The sequence below is a fragment of the Rissa tridactyla genome, chromosome 7, assembly GCF_028500815.1.
Source record: "Rissa tridactyla isolate bRisTri1 chromosome 7, bRisTri1.patW.cur.20221130, whole genome shotgun sequence".
In the NCBI taxonomy this organism is placed as follows: domain Eukaryota; kingdom Metazoa; phylum Chordata; class Aves; order Charadriiformes; family Laridae; genus Rissa; species Rissa tridactyla.
This window is the reverse complement of record NC_071472.1, coordinates 29476754-29498271: the sequence shown is the minus strand read 5'-3', so window position 1 is coordinate 29498271 and position 21518 is coordinate 29476754. Positions and strand designations below refer to the sequence as shown.

At 43.0% G+C, this 21518-nt stretch overlaps 1 protein-coding gene across 1 annotated transcript in view; it reads right to left on the bottom strand.

The window, feature by feature from the left end:
• Nucleotides 1-9260: 9260 nt before the first annotated feature.
• Nucleotides 9261-21518, bottom strand: part of PPP1R1C (protein phosphatase 1 regulatory inhibitor subunit 1C) — a 53136-nt gene continuing 40878 nt past the window's right edge. The window contains 1 exon segment of the mRNA XM_054210130.1: nt 9261-9744. Within this exon segment, the coding sequence (XP_054066105.1) occupies nt 9656-9744 (89 nt within the window). The 3' untranslated portion in view covers nt 9261-9655.

Below are 21518 nucleotides of genomic sequence, written 5' to 3'. Positions count from 1 at the left end.
TTTGAGGGCAAGGATTGTGAAGCTCCTGACTGTTAGTTACAAATTTGCTTTCCTGAAGCGAGTTTGCTTATCTGCGTGTGGTTGTCTTTGAAATGTGACGGAGCATAAATGTTTTTTTCCAATGCTATTGCCTGCTCGTGGCTCCACGCTGTTTCCATACCCATGCCAGTTTGCTGTACAAGCTCACTTGCATCCACACAGCGCTCCTGAAAACAGTTTCTTTAAGTGAGCCCTGCCTTCTTAGCCTTTACTGATAAAATAGCCCTCCCATGAAGAAAACCATAACCAATAGAACATTTTTTTACCCCAAAAATTCTTACCGTGGGTTGGTATTGATGGAGTCACTGGGACTGTTCGTGTTAGCAACAATTCTTCAGGAAGGGTACGACTTTCAGAGGCACCTCCATGGCGTGGTGTAAACTTAATCATCCAAGTTCAGTGGAGCGGGGAGTACACAGGGCCCCTTCCTATTCAGATTGGAAATGAATGGAAAGAATCCTATTGACCTAGACGTGTATCAAATCCTAACAAGGCACATGATGGAAATAAATCAAGACAACTGCTTTATATCACATTCTTTGCAGTTCCTTTTTCCCAGGTGCTATCCCAGCTACGTGCGCAAAGGACGTATAGATGCCAGAAGTCAAACGAGCCACTGCTGTGACCAAAATAACTTCAAATTAACAAATAAATCAAGAGCCCCAGTGTCTAAAATGTATATTTGTAACAGACTGTACAGTTATTACATGAGGAAGACTTAAATTTACAATAGTTTAGCAACCAAAGGTTTGCCTGAGAGGGGAGTGCATCCACTTTTAAATAATTCTTTGAAAAATCACATCCTTGAAAACTAGTTCGGAAAAATGAGTGGAAATGGCATTTACTGCTATGAGGAAAGGAGTGTCCCCTGTCAAACACACTATGCAAACATTTAGGCCACTTCCCTGGGATAATTTTACTTTCCTGGTCATTTAACTGTTTAATGGGTCTCCAGAGACACCTTTTTCATGTCCCAGGGCAAACATTCAGAAATTTTATCAAACTGTGAATGAATGTCTAAGTAGTCTCCTGGGAACAAAGCAGCAAGTCGTAACTGCAAAGTTATAAATGTGAAAAATGTCTTATAAAAACTGGGATTTTAACAGTTTTGGGCTGAACTTTGCTGCAAAATACTTCTCTTGTGCTTGGGCAAGTCCTTTGCTTATAGCCCTTTTGTGGAGAACTGTTGGAGAACTTTCCCTTGGCTGAACTTGAATAGATAATATCTTAACCAAAACAGCTTTTCTGACAAATTACATAATACGTGAACTTTAAAGCTGATGAGTTTTATGCATTTGTAACATCCTGTATAGATCATTATTGCAAACCTGAAGTGATATAAAATTGTACAAAAATAAGGTGGTCAAAATCAAAATGGTAGGTAGAATCTGGGCCTTGAGCTGGAACCCAGCTAAGGAGACTAGATGTTTTTTCACTTTTGTTTGGACTGTGGTTATAGAGCTATCTCATCGTCACACAGAGCCTAATGCTGATGCACTTACAAGCAACACTCCTGAACCTGCAAGGACTTTTATTAGAGTAAGACTTTGGGACTTGTATCATAATACCATGAACACACAACAAATAACATGAAAGTATTTGCTGTTTATTTGTATAAAGCTTGATAAGATTATCTTCATCCAAATTCAATGAGCCAAAGGGTCGAATTCACCTATGACGCAATTGCATAAAAGGCAAGAGAGCTGGTGTCTTTATACTAGGAATTAATTTGATAATTGGATAGTAATTGGTTGTCTCTTGCATTCTCTGTATTCAGCTGGTTTACTGATTGTTTTCTGCAGTGGAGGATACTCTGAGGGTCTAATGACCCTGTAAAAAACACTACTCAACTTTAAATGCTTTTATAAAATTGTACTTACTTTTCGTTGAGACCTCTCTCCTTTAAGAAAGAAGTGGGTTTTTTTCCAGTCAGTAAAGGAATGTTTATTGTTCCTTTATAAATGCCTTTATTGTTTGGGGTACTCCAGTAGATTCATAGAATCATAGAATAGTTTGGGTTGGAAGGGACCTTCATGTAGTCTAACCTCCCCTGCAATGAGCAGGGACATCTTCCACTAGATCAGGTTGCTCAGAGCCCCGTCCAACCTGACCTTGAATGTTTCCAGGGATGGGGCATCTACCACCTCTCTGGGCAACCTGTGCCAGTGTTTCACCACCCTCATGGTGAAGTATTTTTTCCTTGTATCTAGCCTAAATCTTCCCTCTTTTAGCTTAAAACCATAACCCCTTGTCCTATCACAACAGGCCCTGCTAAAAGTTTATCCCCATCTTCCTTATAAGCCCCCTTGAAGTACTGAAAGGCTGCAATAAGGTCTCCCTGGAGCCTTCTCTTCTCCAGGCTGAACAGCCCCAACTCTCTCAGCCTGTCCTCATAGGAGAGGTGCTCCATCCCTCTGATCATTTTTGTGGCCCTGCTCTGGACCCACTCCAACAGGTCCGTGTCTTTCCTGTGCTGAGGGCTCCAAAGCTGGACACAGTACTCCAGGTGGGATCTCACCAGAGCAGAGTAGAAGGGTAGAACCACCTCCCTTGAGCTGCTAGCCTCCCTTCTTTTGATGCAGTACAGGATATGATTAGCTTTCTGGGCTGCGAGCACACATTGTTGGCTCATGTCCAGCTTTTCATCCCCTAGTACCCCCAAGTCCTTCTCTGCAGGACTGCTCTCAATCCCTTCATCCCCCAGCCTGTACTGATACCGGGGGTTGCCCCAACCCAGGTGCAGGACCCTTGTTGAACCTCATGAGGTTCACACAGGCCCAATTCTCGAGCCTGTCCAGGTCCCTCTAGATAGCATCCTGTCCCTCAGGTGTGTCAGCTGCACCACTCAGCTTGGTGTCGTCTGCAAACTTGCTGAGGGTGCACTCGATCCCACTGTCTATGTCATTAATGAAGACATTAAACAGTACTGGTCCCAATATAGACTCCTGAGGGACACCCTTTGTCACCAGTCTCCATCTGGACATTGAGCTGTTGACCACTACCTTATGGATGTGACCGTCCAACCAGTTGCTCATCCACCGAACAGTCCACCCATCAAATCCATAACTCTCCAATTTTGAGAGAAGGATGTTGTGGGGGACCATGTCAAAGGCCTTACAGAAGTCCAGACAGACAACATGTGTAGCTCTTCCCTTCTCCGCTGATGTAGTCACTCCATCATAGAAGGCCACTAGGCTGGTCAGGTAGGACTTGCCCTTGGTGAAGTAGTTCACAATTGGAATGAATGGCAGCATATTTTTGTCAAGCATTGTAATATGATGCACAATGCATCTTTATTTTAGCATTCCTGTCTGAGAAAGACCCCTATCCTGTTAGTCACAAGCTGGTTTGCAGTAGGGCAGAACTATGACTGCAGCCAGAGTAGTTCTGGGGGATGTGTGTGTGTTCTCAAGTAAATAGTAGGTACAGGAGCAGGGCTACAGAGTTGATATTTCCAGTAAATTAGAGAATAAAAACGGCATGAGCAATTTAAATATTATTTATAATTGACCTTCATGTCTGTTTTTAATATTCAATCTGCTGAGTGTTTAAAAAAGCAATTAAAAGTTCCATATAATGTTAAAACCCTTGATAAATGTAATAAACAAATGACATATTCAAAAGAGAGAATCTATGTCCCATTAGGAGAGAAAAAGAAAGATGAGAGCAACATATGGCAGTATAATTAGCATGATTAGGGAAGCACATCAACAGAATTTATGCTGCAGGGAAAATGTAATAAGAAACCAACACACTTTCCTCACTGCCTTGAAAACTGCAAATATCGCTCTCTGAAAAGGAGAAGATGCAGAAAGGCTCTCTGGCATTTAAAGCTGTAACTTGTGTTCTTCTGTCATTATTAAAGATGCACACAGCCATCTGCAAACCATTTATTTTTTGCAGAGTTCACATTGTCCCATTGCTTTGATTAATAAGGAGCAATATTACACCTCAGCTGCTTTTCAGAAAGATGCTATTTTGGAAACCTAATTAATACTCGTTCCACAGTTAGCTTGAGGTGTTCGTTAGTGCCAGATACTGAGTTCTTATTTGTTTCTCATTATGTGGAGAGTATTGCTTCTCAATGCCAACGTTTTTGTTTTGCATTTTGGAATAACCTTTTGACACCCCCGCTTCCCACAGCCCTCCCTTCAGAACAGCTAATAACACCTGTCATCATTATTTTAACATGCCTATTATGTCTGTTGGAGACAATGTGGGCTATTTACATAGACAGACTATCCTGATGCACAGCAAATATTCCTGCCATTTTCTGAACAGTTGGGCCAAAGAGAAAAGCAAAATTCAGAAACTTGGCAATGCAATTCAAATCTCAGTTTACCACTAAGGGTCAGTATATACTAAGCAAATGAATCATTATAAAATTGAAACAGTCTGTGTGGCCTAACGGTATTACAAAATAGTCTTTCTCCCCTAAAAAGCCCATATTATTTAATAAAGCAAAACAAAACAAAACAAAACCTCAAAAAAGCCCTATAGCAGAAATACCCCTTCTATAGACTGTATAAACTCCATCAGCCAACATTGCTGTAACTGGAAATTAGCAGCGTGTTACCAAGTGGCTTGAGGTTTTGTAGAGGGTGTGCAAATATCTTGCTTGAGATTTGCCCAAAGTGCTGCTCTTCTCACTGGAGGATAAAGGAGAGAATACAGCAAAGCATTGGAGACATTTAGCATCCACTTTGTCGCCAAGTGTAACGCTGTGCGTGAAAAGGTCAAATGTAATTGCACGTGTCAGGAACCAACAGAACAGCTGAAACTCTTGCTGCAACTCACCATTGCACTGGGCTGCTAAAGAAAAAAAAAGAAAAAAGAGAAAGAAAAGGAGAAAGAGAACAGCTGTGGGCCTGAGCACCAATGTGGATGCCGTAGCAGAGAAAGAAAGATGAGCTTTAGGGACAACATGTTTTAAATATGCCCTTACAATTGTGCCCCCAGGGCTAGGGGATAGATGACACCTTGTGTACCGCAGGAATAAGGTCCCTCATAAAAACCCCTGTGTCTCGGTCTGTAAGAGAAAGAAAATGAGAGGGGCACCCTGCAACGAGGTAGGGACACTTCATTGTACGGTGCCAGCTGCTAGGCTCGTACAAAAGCAGCCCCGCAGCCTGAGGAGCCCCGCTTAGCTCCCTCCCTGACCACCCCCAGCACTGCAGCCTACCCTGGCCAGCTTGGAGAGAGCTTGGACAGACAGACACCCAACAATTTGCCTTGTGGAATGCAATAAATACATTTTTTTAAAGAGCAAAAGCTGCCACTGACTTGGCCCGCGGTATTGTAGTCTGTTAGAGGATGTGCAGGCGGACTGGAAGTCCCTTCCGTACTGACCGACCTGGACCTTGGACACCCTGGGAGTCCCTGGCCCAAGCATGGGCAGCAGGTCCCCTGCCTGCAGCCCTTCCTCGGAGTCAACACAGTGGTGTTGGGGGTGTTGGATGCGGTAGTTTCAGTTCAGTAACACCAGCAGTGCAAGAACTAATGGTGATTTTTCAGTTTAAATTACTGGGGACAAATAATGACATTATGAGAAGACAGTGGGGTAGTCTTTGAAGACTTCAGCAGCATTTATGGCAATCTGAAAAAAAAACGCAAGAAATTCAATAATTAAATCAATAGCAGGATAAGAGAAGCTTTCCTGTACACTACACACTGTATTTCCCCAAAAGAAAGCATGCTGTTGGCCAAAATCTGTGGCCATTCTCAAATGAAAATCCTCTGACTTCAGTGGAAATTATGCTTTAGAAATTACTTTTAAATCTTGGCTCTTACTTTGTATCTATTTATTATCTGGTTTTGCACCTGGAGAATAAACAACATATACCATCCTGTAAGTCAAGCTGTGGAATTTTTCCAAATAACTTATTAGCACAATGTCTCAATAAATCTCTCTGAAGGGAAGAACCTGTCATGAAATAACAAGTATAGCATAAGAAAAAGAAACAAGGCTGTAAAATGCAATAACAAAACGCCTTTAAACTACTGTACTTTAATGACTTAAGGGATACTGGGAAAAGGCTGAGATCAGTCTGAGGTGACAGCTTCCTTTCAATTCTGCAAATAACATTTCCTGCAATACCTTGGCAGCAAGAACAAGAGCAACTGTACCGCAGCATGGAAAGGCGGTAGATTTAAAACATGGAGGAGGGAAGGGGAAAAAGACAAAAATCAGAGCTGCTCATTAGGAAAAAACTATGTTCCTTGGGGTGGGTTTTTGTCTGCTTTCTTTTTTCCTATCAGCCTGTTTGTGGAAAATCATAGAAACATCGAATGCTTCAGGTTCAGGTTAGAAGGGACCTTAAAGATCATCCAGTTCCAACCCCCTGCCCTGGGCAGGGACACCTCCCACTGGACCAGGCTGCTCAAAGCCCCATCCAGCCTGGCCTTGAACACTTCCAGGGATGGGGCATCCACAACTTCTCTGGGCAACCTGTTCCAGTGCCTCATCACCCTGACAGTAAAGAATTTCTTCCTAATGTCTAGTGTAAATCTGCCCTCTTTCAGGGAATGAATACAGTCCATCTCTAAAAATCCCTCTGCCACCAAACCTGTAAGACTGTCCGGCAGGGGCAGGTATTGTGAGAGGAGACAGCTCAAACGGGGAACATGTCATCACAGTTTTCCTTTAAGGTATGTTCATATTGCCATTTTCTTTGAGACACTTGGTGTTCGTTAACTTTTTATCTACTTGCTCAATCCCCTATCGATTCATTTACACTAAAACAAAAGACAAAATGAATGGATTATTTTTTTTTTAATCCATGCTTTGGTGACATACACACCTTGGGCAACAATGATTGACCACTGACTCCCACAAAAAGATCTACAGCCTTCAAGTGTACCCGTATGGAGCTCACCATGCTGTGAGACATCCAGAGCTTTCAATTATACACCAAAGCATACGAGAGGCTCTCTGTTTAGGGCTGCTGTTTTTAAATGTCAGAGGCTGCCCCAAAACCCAGAAAAGACCTAGTTTAGTAAGCAGACTGCTTTTTCTGACCTTCCTTTCTGATATCCCCACACCGAGGCATTTCTATCATGGGGTTCACTGACAATTCACTGCAATGTTTCTGCTCTGCTTCATGACAAGCACTTTTTTTCCGGGCTGTGTTGTTATACTGTTTTTTTCCTTCTAGCTCCACTTGCTGTATGCCTCACAAGTGGAAGATCAGACAAAGAGGGTTTGCTTATCTTTTTAAGCTAAAGATGTCTGACGTATAAAAAAACGTGCATCCCAACTTCATCCTTCAGAGGAGGTCCCACCAGCAAAAGCTGGCAGGATGGATCTATAGTAAAATCTCTGCAACGCGTCCTGTCCCTTTGCTAGAAAGGAACAGTCTATTCCTGTACTCAGACATGCTGCTTGCATAACCTTGGGTCAAGAAAGAGAGAAGGAAACAGGCTTTTAAAATTATAAGACACAGCTGGAATATTTAGAGATGGGGAGATGATAGACCTGGATTTAGAGACGCATCTAAATACTGGCGTGGCTATCTGAGGCTTTTATCGGACCTTGACGTTTCATCCAAATCACGGCTGTAAAACAGAATTGTTGCCCTCTCGTTGCTGCAGTAACAATCCTGGAAACACTCAGATCCGGTTCAAACTAAATCCATCTTTTATTTTTTCCTATTATTTAGAAAGTGTAATCCTCCTCAAGTCCAACAGTCATCCTGAAGCGGGGTGTTGTTGAATGATGAATTCTCCAAGCTCTTATCAGGTGTTTTGTGTTGCCTTTGAAATGTTGAGATTCCAAAGTGTTCGATACCTTGTCTTGGTATCAAGTATTATAATTCATCTACATTTTTCATTTGTCCTAGACGGTCCTCATCTGGCCTATGGGTACTAATAATCAGGAAAAAGCCATTAATATCAAAAGCTCTTTATTAACTAGCAACACAGATAGATGGTGCGAGGTTAAACACCGATGACTGTTTTACAGGTGGGAGTACTGTGGCAACCAGAGCCTGGTTGCTGTGTGAGAGCAAAGCTGGGGCTAGAGTCCAGCTCTTCTTGCTACTGTTTCAGTCTTAATTTTGGTCTATTCAAATGTTTTCTGAAGGGTCACTTCCTTCTTTTTGTTGTTTGTGATATAAAAAGCCCTCAGTCCCCTGAGTTCCATAGCTGGTTCTGTACAACTGAAGAGTTCTTCTTTTAGTCCGTCTCGCACACCCATGCTGAGCTGGAGTCACAGATCCTGTTTGCAGTGTTTCTACAGAAAACGGCAACAAAGAGGACAGACATACGGATGGAGGGCAAAAAGAGGGCTCCCGAATATAAAGAAACTCTTGTTGACAGATCCTGTTCCCAGCAGGTCTTCATGGAAGAGCTCAGATTGAGAGTGAAACCACCACGCAAGGCATAGACAAAAGGCTCTGTGTGTTTTTATACACTTCCTCTCTTTTTTTTTTTCTTTTTTTTTTTTTCCCCTATCTCAGTCCTTTAAAAGAGACTTTAAGCATTGGAAAGCTAAGCAGAGGCTAAAACTTCATATCAAAGGCAAACAGTTAATACAAAAAGACAGTGAATTACTCTAAAAATTGGCCATTGATAAAAAAGGAACTGATCTGTCAAGCATGACTTTGAAGAAACATGGTTTTCCTTCTCCACTTTATTTCATTTTACGCCCCAGAGTTTGCATGGTCTGACAAATGACAATGTTACTATGAACCATGCCAAACTTGAACCAAAAACCCTAGGTCTCAGACAGAACATAAATCACTGCAGCTTGATATACTGCCATTTACCAGCTGAAACTGTGACAAAGGCAGGGTAGTCTGTCCCTCTTTCTCAGAGGAGGCCGTGCCTGGACTGGCTGCAGGCGACAAAGGTGAGTATCGGCATTTTCCGTGGCTCAGCTGGTGTGTGGGACCCCCCTCACGGGGTGTTTCCTCTGATTCCCAAATCAAAAGAGAAATTTTTTCGGCTGATGTGACTGGGCAGCCTCAGACCAAAAGCGAGACAAGTGCTACTTTAAGTGTTGCGTGTCCAGGGAACAGAGGGAAGAATGTCTTTGCACCCTTCTTCACTAGACCAAGAGTCCTCCCTGCTTTGTTTCTATCTATCTACATTAATGTAAATAACTCAAACAACACTGGTAAAAGCTGCCCTTAATGGAAAGGATTATTTTATATGAACATTTCTCTGCACGCTAAACAAATCCTAAACATTTCTCTGCACGCAAACATTGTACACCATACAATCTTGTCTAAATGAACATATTATTTATTTTGTAGCTTTTAAATCAGTTTTATTTACAACAGGTCTCAGAGTACAGCTCACGCAGTAGTTAAGCTCTGGCAGTACTGACGTCAGGTTGCTAGCACATTTGCAAATTACATTTCTAAGTCATAGAAAATGAAAAGAAAAAAAAAAAAGACTTTAAAATAACTGGTTTGTCTTCGGGTATACGGATCACAGAACACATTTGCAGGCGGCTGTAAAACCCAGCCGAGGGCGGTCCCCAGGGATCCCCGGTGCCGCCGGCGCGCCGAGCGCTGCGGTGCGGGGACACAAGCAGTGGCCGGTGGTGGGACGCACGCATGGCCGCGCAGTTCGGTTACTCTCTGTGACGGGACCCGAGGCAGTGCCAAGCTCTTTAATGGCCCCACTCCTCTTCCCTTTCACTAACTCCCTCTTCTTCCTCTGGAAACGCTGAATCACTCTGACTCTTCAGATGCTTAATCCCTGAAAATACAGTAAGTCATGGTTAAACCTGTGTTAGGTTGTGTCGGGCATTTTTTTCCTGAATAAAGAAACAAACAAAAACCTGAACTAATGGCAAGTTTTTTAATGCCGATACTGACTCCCTTTTTCACAAACCTCTTAGTTCAAACAATACTATGGTGAATTTCCAAGAGAAATATTCCCTTCCTTAAGTATAGGCTCTGGAAATTTATCATGTTTTATTGAAAACTCTGCTGAAAGATGCCCTGTAGAACAGAACAGTATTTGCTTTTCTTTTTTCCCTTGGTAATCCTTGATCCGATCAGTATTGCCCATCTCAAAGAAGTTAAAAGTTTTCAAGGCTCAGACAGTAGACGTGGGAATTATTCTACCAGAATTTCAACTTGACCCTCTTTCTAAGGCTGATCATCTGAAGGTCATCACTCATACGGTGCCCCACCTGCACCAGAGGTCTTCTCCAGCATGCGTCCCCATGGACTGCACATGACCTGCAGAACTCTCCCGATGCAAAGAGAGTATCGCAGCTGACAGAGAGGGAACTGCTAGCACTGAAGCTGTGACAAGATTGCACCATTTCTCACGTGGAGAATGTGTTCTGTTGACCTCCAAATACCACGTGGGGATGGATGAAAAGGGTGAATACATATCATGGGATATTTGGAAGTTTAGGTTTGAGGAAAGCTGTGAAGACCCTACTGCTGGCTGGTTTCATCAAGCAAGTGAAGTAAGCTCTATGAAAATTAATCAAATCATAAAGTTATTTTCCCTGTCCCATGTTCAGTACAAGCCAGCAGGCCTCAATGAATGGGCCTAATCCCATCTTCTCAGCTCCACCTTAGTGTGATGGAAGAATTCAAGCTGAAACAGAAGGCAAAATCAAGCTAGAAAGATGACAGAGGGGAGGGACCAGAGATGATGGGCTGTTATTTTCAAAAAATCTAAACACTAAATGAACAAGATTAGTTTCTGGGTCCCCTAGTTTTTGACACAAACTGTTGTACTGGGAACATAACTGTTAGTCAAAAATGCATGATTTCAACACAACCTAAGACTGAATTAGGTTTTCTGGTGGCATTACTGCTGTAACAGTTTTGGTTTCATTACAGAGCATACATAGTTCTGCTTACCATTTCTAATCATCAGTAAAAAAAGCTTCCCTTAACCACCAGTTCCTCTGCTTGTGGAGGAGAAATTGCATCCCAGCTGCTTTAGACAACCATGGCTGGATAATCAAACACCTCACTGTCATAGCACTTCTAGAGGCACAATTTTCAAAAGGGAATGCACCCTTAAGACATACAGGGCAAGATCCAAATTCCCTCAGACTGTGAATAAGAGGAATTGATATGTCCAAGAGTCATGGCCCCAGCATCACTTAACCTGGAGGTTCCTACACTTCACTGTTTATGTCCACACCACTCCAAAATATGGGATAGTTTTTTCCAAATACATCACTTGAAAAAAATTTCAACATAAGTTATTCCAGCTCAACGAAGTTACAAATAGCTGAAAACAGGATCTTACAATGGGTTGTACAATAAGAGTGCAGCCAGCTCCACCTCCAACAGGAGCCCATCACTGCTCTGTGGTGGGCTCTGGGCTCCTCTCTCTTTTTTTCCACGCAAATGACCGTACTCGGTTCCCTGGGAAACTGTTGTTCAGACGTAAAACAGGCAAATAAATTAATGCTCCCAAGCCACAGTACTTGTAACTGTGCCCTGCAATAATCAAACCGTTTCCAGTTAAGTAACTGTGAGACATGAAGAAACACTTAGGGTGCTCAGCTACCACCAAGCCGGCCTCTTTAGCAGCACCCCGAGGTAAGACAAACACTTTAAATATGATTTCACCTAACTATATGTTAATGGACATTCATTTCAAAATGTTATTTTGTTTGTAGGGCAATTTGCCTCCTGTTGTTTTCCTCTGGACTTACAGAGGCATTTCTTGCGCACTCACAGTACCTGCCTAACAGCTACTATCCAGTACTTCAAACAGGAATTGCCAGCAGCCAGAATGCATCATTTTTAGGGAGTTTTTCAAAGATGAAAAAGGCAAGGTTATGGACAGAAAAGAAGGCATGTGATACACAGTTGGTATGATGAAGCTTCATGGAATGGTATTTTTGTTCAGAGTAAGACTTTTGGCTATGTGGTTTAATTGCAGCATTCAATGTGAAAATTACAGGAAATGGAGAGAAATAACATCAACGAATGTTACCCATTGATTTTCACGTAGCAGGCAACTATCAGTCTTATTTAATGATTTTTCATAACTTCTGTTCTACAGCCTGCCTTCATCTCTGCCAGTCATTTAATACCAGAGTGTCATTCACAAGTAAAGAATCACAGGGTTTCCTGCACTGACCAATAAGTGCACAAGACTCAATGTCATTATTCATAAGCCTCAAGATGTTCTGACAGCATCAGGTTGTCAGAATTAACTGACCCTATGTGTGGCATTATGAAATAAGATGCTCAGCTGTACAAAGAAATAAGTTAGTGTGAATCCTGGGCTGTATCAAAAGAAGCGTGGTCAGCAGGTCAATGGAGGTGGTTCTGTCCCTCTATTCTGCTCTCAGGAGACTCCACCCAGAGGACTGCGTCCAGCTCTGGAGCCCTCAGCACAGGAAAGACATGGACCCGTTGGAGTAACTCCAGGTGAGTCTGGAGACATAGATGATCAGAGGGCTGGAGCACCTCTCCTATGAGGACAGGCTGAGAGAGTTGGGACTGTTCAGCCTGGAGAAGAGAAGGCTCCGAGAAGACCTTACTGCAGCCTTTCAATACCTGAAGGGGGCCTACAGGAAAGATGGGGACGGACTCTTTATCGGGCAGTGTAGTGATAGGACAAGGGGTAATGGTTTTAAACTGAAAGAGGGCAGATTTACACCAGGTATTAGGATGAATTCTTTACCGTGAGGCTGGTGAGGCACTGGAACAGGTTGCCCAGGGAAGCTGTGGATGCCCCATCCCTGGAGGTGTTCAAGGCCAGGCTGGATGGGGCTTTGAGCAGCCTGGTCTAGTGGAAGGTGTCCCTGCCCAGGGCAGGGGGTTGGAACTAGATGATCTTTAAGGTCCCTTCCAACCTAAACCACTCTATGATTGTATGATTGTATGAATCAACTTACAGGTAATGAAATACCTGTCAGTAACATATGAACATGAGTGACATAAAAGGCTGGTGGCTTTCCTGAAAACATACACTTCATGCACAAAGTGTCAGAATTTTACAGTGCAAAAAAAAAGTCCGGGGAAATAATAAAAATACTTAGTTAAATCATAGCAATCGTACTCCTAGATTAAATGCTTAGCTGACCACGTAACGTTGCAGTAACCCACAGCAGCTGCCAAGGGTGGTCAGAAGCACTGGAGCTGGGCATGCCCAGAAGCACACTGGTACATTCATTCATCCACAGCTCCTGCTCAGCTAAAACAATTTGAGAGAAGAGGACGTTACCGCGGCGCTCCACTGTCACTCCAGCAGGGTTATTCAAGCTGTGTGTCCTGCCCTTTGTCAACATGAAGCACATGATAAGCAGGTAGCGGGGTGGAGCTCTATCCACAGAGATACCTTTTTCTAAGCAAGTTGGATCTATTCATACCCAGTGTCTCTGTTTGGCAATATCTAAATTGTTTGCTGAAAGGTTACATTCTGGATAGAGACTGAGTGAAAACTCAGGTCACCCCAACCGTTTTTACAGCTGCTACTATGGTAACGTTAATTTATTAGAACAGATATTTCTTTCTCATCTTCTCAATCTTCATACACAGGTAACACAGTTCATGCCCTCAGCTTTCTCAAACAGTAATCAAGAGACACCAGAACTCTGTTTGGTGTTTGTTTCTATTCATTGGTGAAGCACAGATGTAAAGATGAGCAACAAATACAGACTCTAAGATTGTACTGATAGAAAAAAAAACAAACACAAACACAAGACCCAAAGGCAGGGTATTTGGGGCGATATATGGGGGATGCTTCAGAAGATACTGTTTGTACATACAGCAGATCCAAGCTAGAAACATCGTTACCAGTTCCACATAAACTACACAAACTGCCCCTTCTCACAGCTCCCTGGCAATGATTTCATACCCACAACGTGTCCAAACTCACTCTTACTCTGCCTTAAACTGTCTGAACACTGCCTCTTGCTGCCTTTTTCCTCCCCGTCCCCCTTCCCCCCCCCCCGCCGCCCCAGCTTTTATGCTTCTACAGCCAGCAGGACAAGAATTGTTTTTCCTCAAAGGGCTCATATTTCACTGCAGGTAATTCAATCCAATTAATGCTGATGAAGAAACCCTTAATGCCAAGCCATATTCAGCAGCCGTACACTAATACACTTTGAACTGGTAATTCTTTTTAGATGAAGTCACTGCCTCAAAGCATATTTCTAGATTACTTATAAATTATGAGTGCAAATGGGACAACTTTCTGGCATTTTTGCAGTCACATAATAACATCTATGCTGTTTAATCAACATCTGTCTTTTTGCTTCTCTCCATCTGACCAAAGCACTAGATTAGAAGGCTAAGCAGTGTCACAAGATACGAAATAACCAAGTGTTCCTGAATTAAATATCTCCTGGAAAAAAACATAAATTGATTCGAGTAATTAAGGCAGCTCCCCATCTCAAGTAATTAAGGCAGCTCCCCATCCTATTTAACACTTCTTCCTTCACCCCGCTTCACTGCCCAAGGAACGGTGTTGACATTTACCAAACTCAGGATTGAAGTCTGGTTGGCAATTTGAATTCCCTAAAGTTTGAAGGGTTGTTTAGTTTTATGATTTGGAGCTGATCCTCCCTCTATCAAAAACACATTTCCAGACTTTCAGAAAGCAGTGAAAGGCAAAGCTGACCCACAGACAAAGCAGCCTGATTTTCAGCGCTTCAGAACTCAAATCACTTCGAAATTATCAAGCAAACAAACCTGGCCAAAGAGGATAATGGCCAAATAAAAATGTCTACTTTATGCCAATCCTAAATGAAATATGTTCTGGTTCCCTCAGCAAAAATGAGAATATCAAAACAAAAATCATGTATTCATGCGACTAAACAGGAAAAAAGAACTTTTCTTTTTTACAGAACATTTTGTTTTGAATTCAACAGTCAAATATGTTTTGACTTCTCTGAAACTCCTTCCTCATATTCTTTTTTCCCAACTGAAATGAATTTTTGAATTAAAAAAAAAAAAACTGAGAAAAAAACAAAACTAGTGTCATGAAAACCAGAACCGACCACAGGTCTTTGGCTAAGTTGGAAGCAGTGAGTGGTGGTTGTGAAGGTGATGGAGCCCAGAAGACCTGGCAGGTCTTCAGGGGCAGCATCCTCCAAGAACAGGGGTGGCCCATGCTGATACAAGGAGAACAGTATCTGTGTCAGAAGACCATCCTGGTTAAGCAGGACCCCATGACGTAACTCTAATGCCAAAAAGATGATGCATACAGTGGATGAAAGTCAAGACAAGGTAAAAATGAGGAATATAGAAAAAAATACAGGCCCACAATACAGTGATGGTGTTAGCAAAGCTCAGGCTCGGCTGGAGTTGAAACTAGCAAAGAGTGTTGAGGCTACAGGAAGAGTTTCTTCTCCCACCTTCACAGTAAAAGAAAACCAAGGAAAATGTGGGCCTGTAGCTGAGCGAGGTGAGTGATCCAGACATAGACAAGATACTCAATACCTTTTTTGCCTTGGTCTGGACTGAGAAGGTCTACCAGTCCTTTGTGCCCACAGACAAAGTCCAAGGAGGAGAGGAAATGTTGAGTCAGCAATCTCTTGAGAAATCTTGACCCACAGAATTCCATGGGGCTGGTTGGCTGCATGTGAGAGTGCAGAGAGACCAGCTGGTGTCAGTGTAAGGCCATTCTCCTTCATCTTTGAAGGGCTCTTGAAACCAAGGGAGGTCCTCAATTGCTCACCATGCATTGGGCTGTGCCTGGCGTATTATATTTGTCCCCTCTCTACAGGAAGACTTTAATAGACTTGTTCAAATCCAGTGGAGGTCACCAAGGTGGTGGGGGCTGAAGCTCATGACCTGTGAGGAAAGGCTGAGGGGCTTGGGCTTGCTCAGCCAGGAAAAGGGGCAACTTTGGGGCACCTAACAGCAGCCTGCCTGTACTTATGGGGAGGTTACCCAGAAGATAGAGGTGTCTGGTTATGAATTGGAAGAGAGTATATTCTGACTGGATATAAGGAAGAAATTATTCAACTGAATATATTTAAGCGTGGTTTCCCAGAGATTCTGTGGAGTTTCTCTCCTAGGAGCTTTTCAGTACTGGACTAGCCAAAGCCTTGAGCAATCTGGTTAAACTTGGTGCTGATTCTGCTTTGTGCATCAGGTTGGATGGTGTGCTTTCCCCAGGTTCCTTGCAACCTAAGTGACTATATGATGTTATGAAATCAAAACTCGGCAAATCCATCTCAGAGTTTATAAAAGTATATGAACTTTAACTGTGTGACTGAAGGCTACATTTGGATCGAGGTGGGAGCTTCAAATGCCTCCTTTCCCTGGAACAGAGATGAAGCGTATAATTGCACCAGTCAGGCTGATCTCAGGAGCAAGGTTTCTTTTCACTCCTTAAAATCATGGGGCCAGACTAAATCAGCATTTCAGTACTGTTTTTGGGAAACATACAAACTCATAATTAGGTTTTGTGGCCCATTGTGATCTATGTGTACATGTATGTGACCTATATATATGTGAGCTATATACGCTTTTATTTGCTCCCAAACACAGGGGATGAAAACAATGGGATTAAGGGACCAAGTGCTACTGTATTTGCAAAATCAAGGGACGTGGGATATCTCTTGCATGTGACAGATATACCTACGGACAAAACCTCATGTAGAAATCATATCCCAGCCATGGCCCAGTGCATAGAAATGTCAAAGAAAGGAATTTCATCTCCTGAGAGGGAGGTACAGGAGCGGGCTGTTGTGCAGAGCGAGTCCCAGCACACCTCGTGCCTGCTGATGAAATGGTGCATCCTTCCGCTGGGGTTTCAAGGGTGACTCATTTGTCTCGGTCACTCTCTACTGGTTTGTGGTGCCTGAGGACTGCTGGCTGTCATTGCAGTTCAAAGAATATGCTCGCTGCCTGCAGATGTAACAGATTTTAAAACTATATACTGTGGTAATGAAAACAAAGCCTATGCACTGCTCTTACAAGAGACTGCTCTCTCGCTCAGCTAGGTATCCGCACGATGGAAGTAACACAGGCTCCCAATGCTTCACAAGATGCTTTGCCAGATGTTTCCAGAAGCGTCGGGTGCTCCATATGAGGGAACGTGCTCCCTTCTTCCGGCGAGTGCTATCAAGAGAGCAGCGAGGCTCTCCCTGTGTCGGGCACTGGGGCACAGCTCACCCGGGCTCCTTGCCCAGCCCAGGGCACCTTTCCCTGCTCCGGGGAGCTCCCCGCTCCGAAACATAAGAAATGCTTCCTGCTGTTACCACCCCCAGCAGAAGCTGAGGACTGTCAGAGCCCGCAGGAGCACCTGCCTGGCAGAAACCTCCTTCCCCAGGAGCTGAGAAATTATTAAATGCTCTTCCTCTCTGTGCCTTTCATCAGTTCAACAGCATACAGCTTAGCCAGCCTCCGTTCTCAGCATTTCCTGCTTCATAAAAGTTTAGAAAAAGCAGGTTTAGTCATCTTCAAATGCTTATCGTCAGGTGCATGCCAACTACACTGACAAATTTATGTAGAAGGAAGAAATATGTCTTGTCTTCCCTCTGCCCCATTTGATGAAGGTATCAGAAACACGGCTGTCATTACAGGTCACAGAAAAACTCCAAGCTTACTCCCTGCACAGGTACTGGACACACACACCTTAGGTACTTCGACCTTCTTGATCAAAGAATTAATTGTTTGACCAGAAAAAATTAGTTCCTACTATTTTTTTTTTTTTTTTTTAAACAGCTGAAATACGGAAGCCTATACACTCCATGCAAAAGCAGGACAGTAAACCAGAAAGAAAAATACTGTAGTTTCCCAAATGCCTATTTTGAGCTTTCTCTTGTTTCCTCTTTGTGTAAACGACCTGCTATCTACCTCCCTCATCTGTACAATCAGTTCCTGAGACCTTTAATCCATTTTTACTTAATTGGTTGGTTTAGATAAGCTCCCCTTGCATACAAGTCAGAGTTCAGTGCATAAGCTTTCGTTAGTATCCCCTTAAAAAACATTAACCCCATCCTTAACCCTATTTGCCTCCCCAGCTGCTGCCCAATGCTTCCTTCTACTACCCAGCTCACCAGAAATGATGCCCACTGTTTGCACCTTACCATTTTTGTTTTCTTTTTTTTCCCCTCTCACTACATCCTCCACTTCCTTTGATCAAGTTGCCCTTGGGCTCAGCCTGAAAGCTTTCTGGCAAAAGTACTTGTGATCTCTGTCTTCATTTTTTCCACCTTGTTGATGTCTTTGTCTCTGATACTTTTTGTCCCGGTTCTTCTTCCTCTGTTTGTAACGCTTTTTCCATTGCCAACCTCTGAAGGTCCTTTTCCCCTCACTCCATCCTCTGAGGATGGGTGGCAGAGGCTGCAAGTTTTCTTCTACTCTTACCATATTCCCCACCTTTGACAGTGTACTTCTCAAATACAAAAATAATAAGCACCTTTATAAAGGCTCTGATGGAGAGAGTTTGTTCCTTCAGCCCAAATTAAAACTCTAGAGTGCATCTGTTGCCGAAGCTTGCAGAAGTCTAAACCATTATCTCAAAGTGGTCAAAATCAAGCTCTTGATCCACAGTCTTTTCCAAAATGATCCGTTCATTTACTATGGACAACACCATGATTTTCTTCCTGATGTCCAGACATTTCTGATCTCCACTCTTCTCTAGATCACCATATCCAATTTCATCTAAGTCTTGCATGTTTTTCTTGCTTAATGTTTCCAATATGGTATTTACCATTTATCCAGTGAAAACAGTCGTGGAAGCTCTTCTTATCCTGAGGTCTTCACTACTACCACATCTCCTTCTCTAGGCTTTATAAATGTACCTTTGCTCCTGCATTCCAGCTTCTGCAGTTACAATCACCTGAATCTTTTCCCTGATCACTTCCTATGCCACCACTGAGCAACTCACTCTCCATCTTGAGTGCCTTCCACTGATTCCCTCCAAGAGTTTTCAGACTAATGGTGGCTATTTATGCTTTCAAGGAAAATTAAGTTTCTTTGCATATTACAAGCACCACCTGCTCTCATCTCAAATCAGGAACTGAGACACCTTCATTTACTAGGCTTTTAAACGTGCATTTTCATCCTTTCTCCCACACTGTGCTGAATGCTGGAGAGATACAACTATCAGCCTCCGTGGCCACTTCCAAATCCTCTCAAAGCTCTCTATTATGGAATTTGAGAAGCAACCTGAGAACATTTCGGTTGCCAGCATGCTGAGACAAAGACCGTCACATTCCTCCCTAACACTCTGTATCCATTCCTGGGTTTGATTGCTACAGCCCAGCTGGGAGTTCCCCAGTGCAATGACCAACTTCTGTTAAATGTTTGAAGAAGATTTAATGCAGTGTAGTCCTAATCCCTGGTGCGGGTTCCTGGGTGCTATGTTAATATCAGTACAATATGACAAGAGTGGTTGCATACAGTGATCAGTTGGGGATTACTGAGTATGAACCAAGAGCTAGACCGTGGCTGGTATTTGTATGCAAACAGGAAATGTGTTTTACATACCTTGCCTTGTGTTTCTTCATTCCCACCTACAAGAACAGCTTCAGTCTGCCAACCTGGCAGCAATTATTTCATCTGCTGATGCTCGTGTTCATAAATCATGTCAGATCATATGTGGCAGGAGGTTAGCCCTGCACAAGAGCAGCACAAGAGCAGCTTCCCAGCCTTGCTGAGGGTGGCAGCCCTGGCACTCTTGTCCCTTTGGATGTCCCAAGGCGGCCACTCTCTTGGGTGGTTCCTGGGCTACCAGTGGTCCACAGAACATCAAAAAGTAATCTGTGAAGAGACAGCAATAATACACACAGACCATTGACCTTGGCAATTCCCATGTGTGTGAGTGAGCAAAGGGCAAAAACGTGAGGGAGAGAAGACAAAACAGAAGTAAGTGGAAGTGGAAGATGTTGCTTTATGGATATGGGCAACTGTAAACAAGTCTGGTTGATGCAGTGTTTGGAAGTTTCCTAAAAGTTACCTTGTTCTTTGTTGAGAAGGACTGAAAAATGCTGCTCTGTGGAACTATCTCAAAGGACTCTGGATGGTATTCATGCCTGTAAGCTTTGGTTAACCAAGGGTTCATGGCAAGGTAAAACTAATCACTTGAAGTTTGGTAACCAACATGGAAATGTCTGCCCTTACTCCTGTGGTCAATGAGTTTGAACACGAGGTCATTCGTTATTACACAGAGCTTGGTCCCACTCCTCTAGAAGTCAATGAGACCTTCCCTTACTGTTTTCAAAGAAAGAAGGGTCAGTTTTTGTAACTGATCTTAATTCCCAGTTACAAAGAGGAAATAACTTCAAACGGCTACTGTTGATTTAGAATGAATGTATGTAAAGTACTATAAGTTAATGTTGTATGTGGCTTTAAAGTTTGAGGTAGGAGATAAACAAAGTGACACAGAAAATTGGCACACTAGGTAGTCTCAAACTCCTGTTTAGATTATCCAAGGAAAAGCAAAGTCAGGCTGTCACTCTTTCCATTACAGCTGATGGAGTCTTCAAAGGCAAGCACCCATGGTGGGCCTTCAATGTTTAGAATAAAAAGATTTTGAACCACCGGTGTGACAGCTTAAACTATGTTGACATTTTAGCAAGTTATAAATCAGCAACAAAACTTGTGTACTACATTATTTTATACCTAAGAGCAGACTGAGGAGGAGAAAAAAATTCTCACGTATCTGTTATGATTATGAGGCCAAGATATTACTCAGTCATGCAATTTCATCTACTTTTTTTTTCCCCCTCTACTGTGCATCTCTTTCAAAATGATGATGACTAAATCAAAACAAATGATCTGAAGCACTGGCAAATGTGATGAGTTTATGAAGGTCACATATCTGATCTGGAGCAGATCAGATCATCAGCATAACCAGCAGGTCACCATGGCCTCATAAATGCTTGTGAATGATCATTTGGATACCAAGCAATGAGGATTGATTAATTTTCTAAATGTCTGAAGGTTTTTACTAACTCTTCTCCTAGCCCCAGCCATACAATACTCAGTCCTCATGGTGAAACGTTTAAATGACAAATTTTGGGGCTTGTGCTACTTTCTCCACAGTCAAAAGACTCGGTGTTACACTATGACAATGAAGACTGTATGAGAGCAGAAAAATTCATGTTGCAAATGTCTGGCTGCTTTCCATTTTGCTCTCTCCCACAGCACTCTCCACTCCATTTTTCCCCTCTCAGAAGTCACTTGAAGCACCACTGGCTCTGTAAGGCTTGTGTGAAGGAGCTGCTTCAGCACAGAAAGGCTTTTGTCGGTCCTCCACAGGCTGGCCAGAACATGCACCGGAGACAGAGGTCAGCCTCACTGGGGCTGAAGGGGCTGCATCTCCCACTTACAGTAGCCAAAAGAGTAAACAGAGAGGCTTTTGTCACCCCAGGCAACTTCTGCTAGTATGTACACATCTCATTTTGCTGATTCCTTCCTTCCCTCGTTAGCTCTCAGACTGCCGAAGTCAGCCAGTCTTCAGAGTTCAGACGAACAGCAGAAGCCCCTGCAGTCAGCTAAGTGGATGTTCCAGCCTGTAACAAATTCAGCCCAAGGCTAATTACCTTTTGGAAAGCCAGAAAACATTTCTTAGCTGAT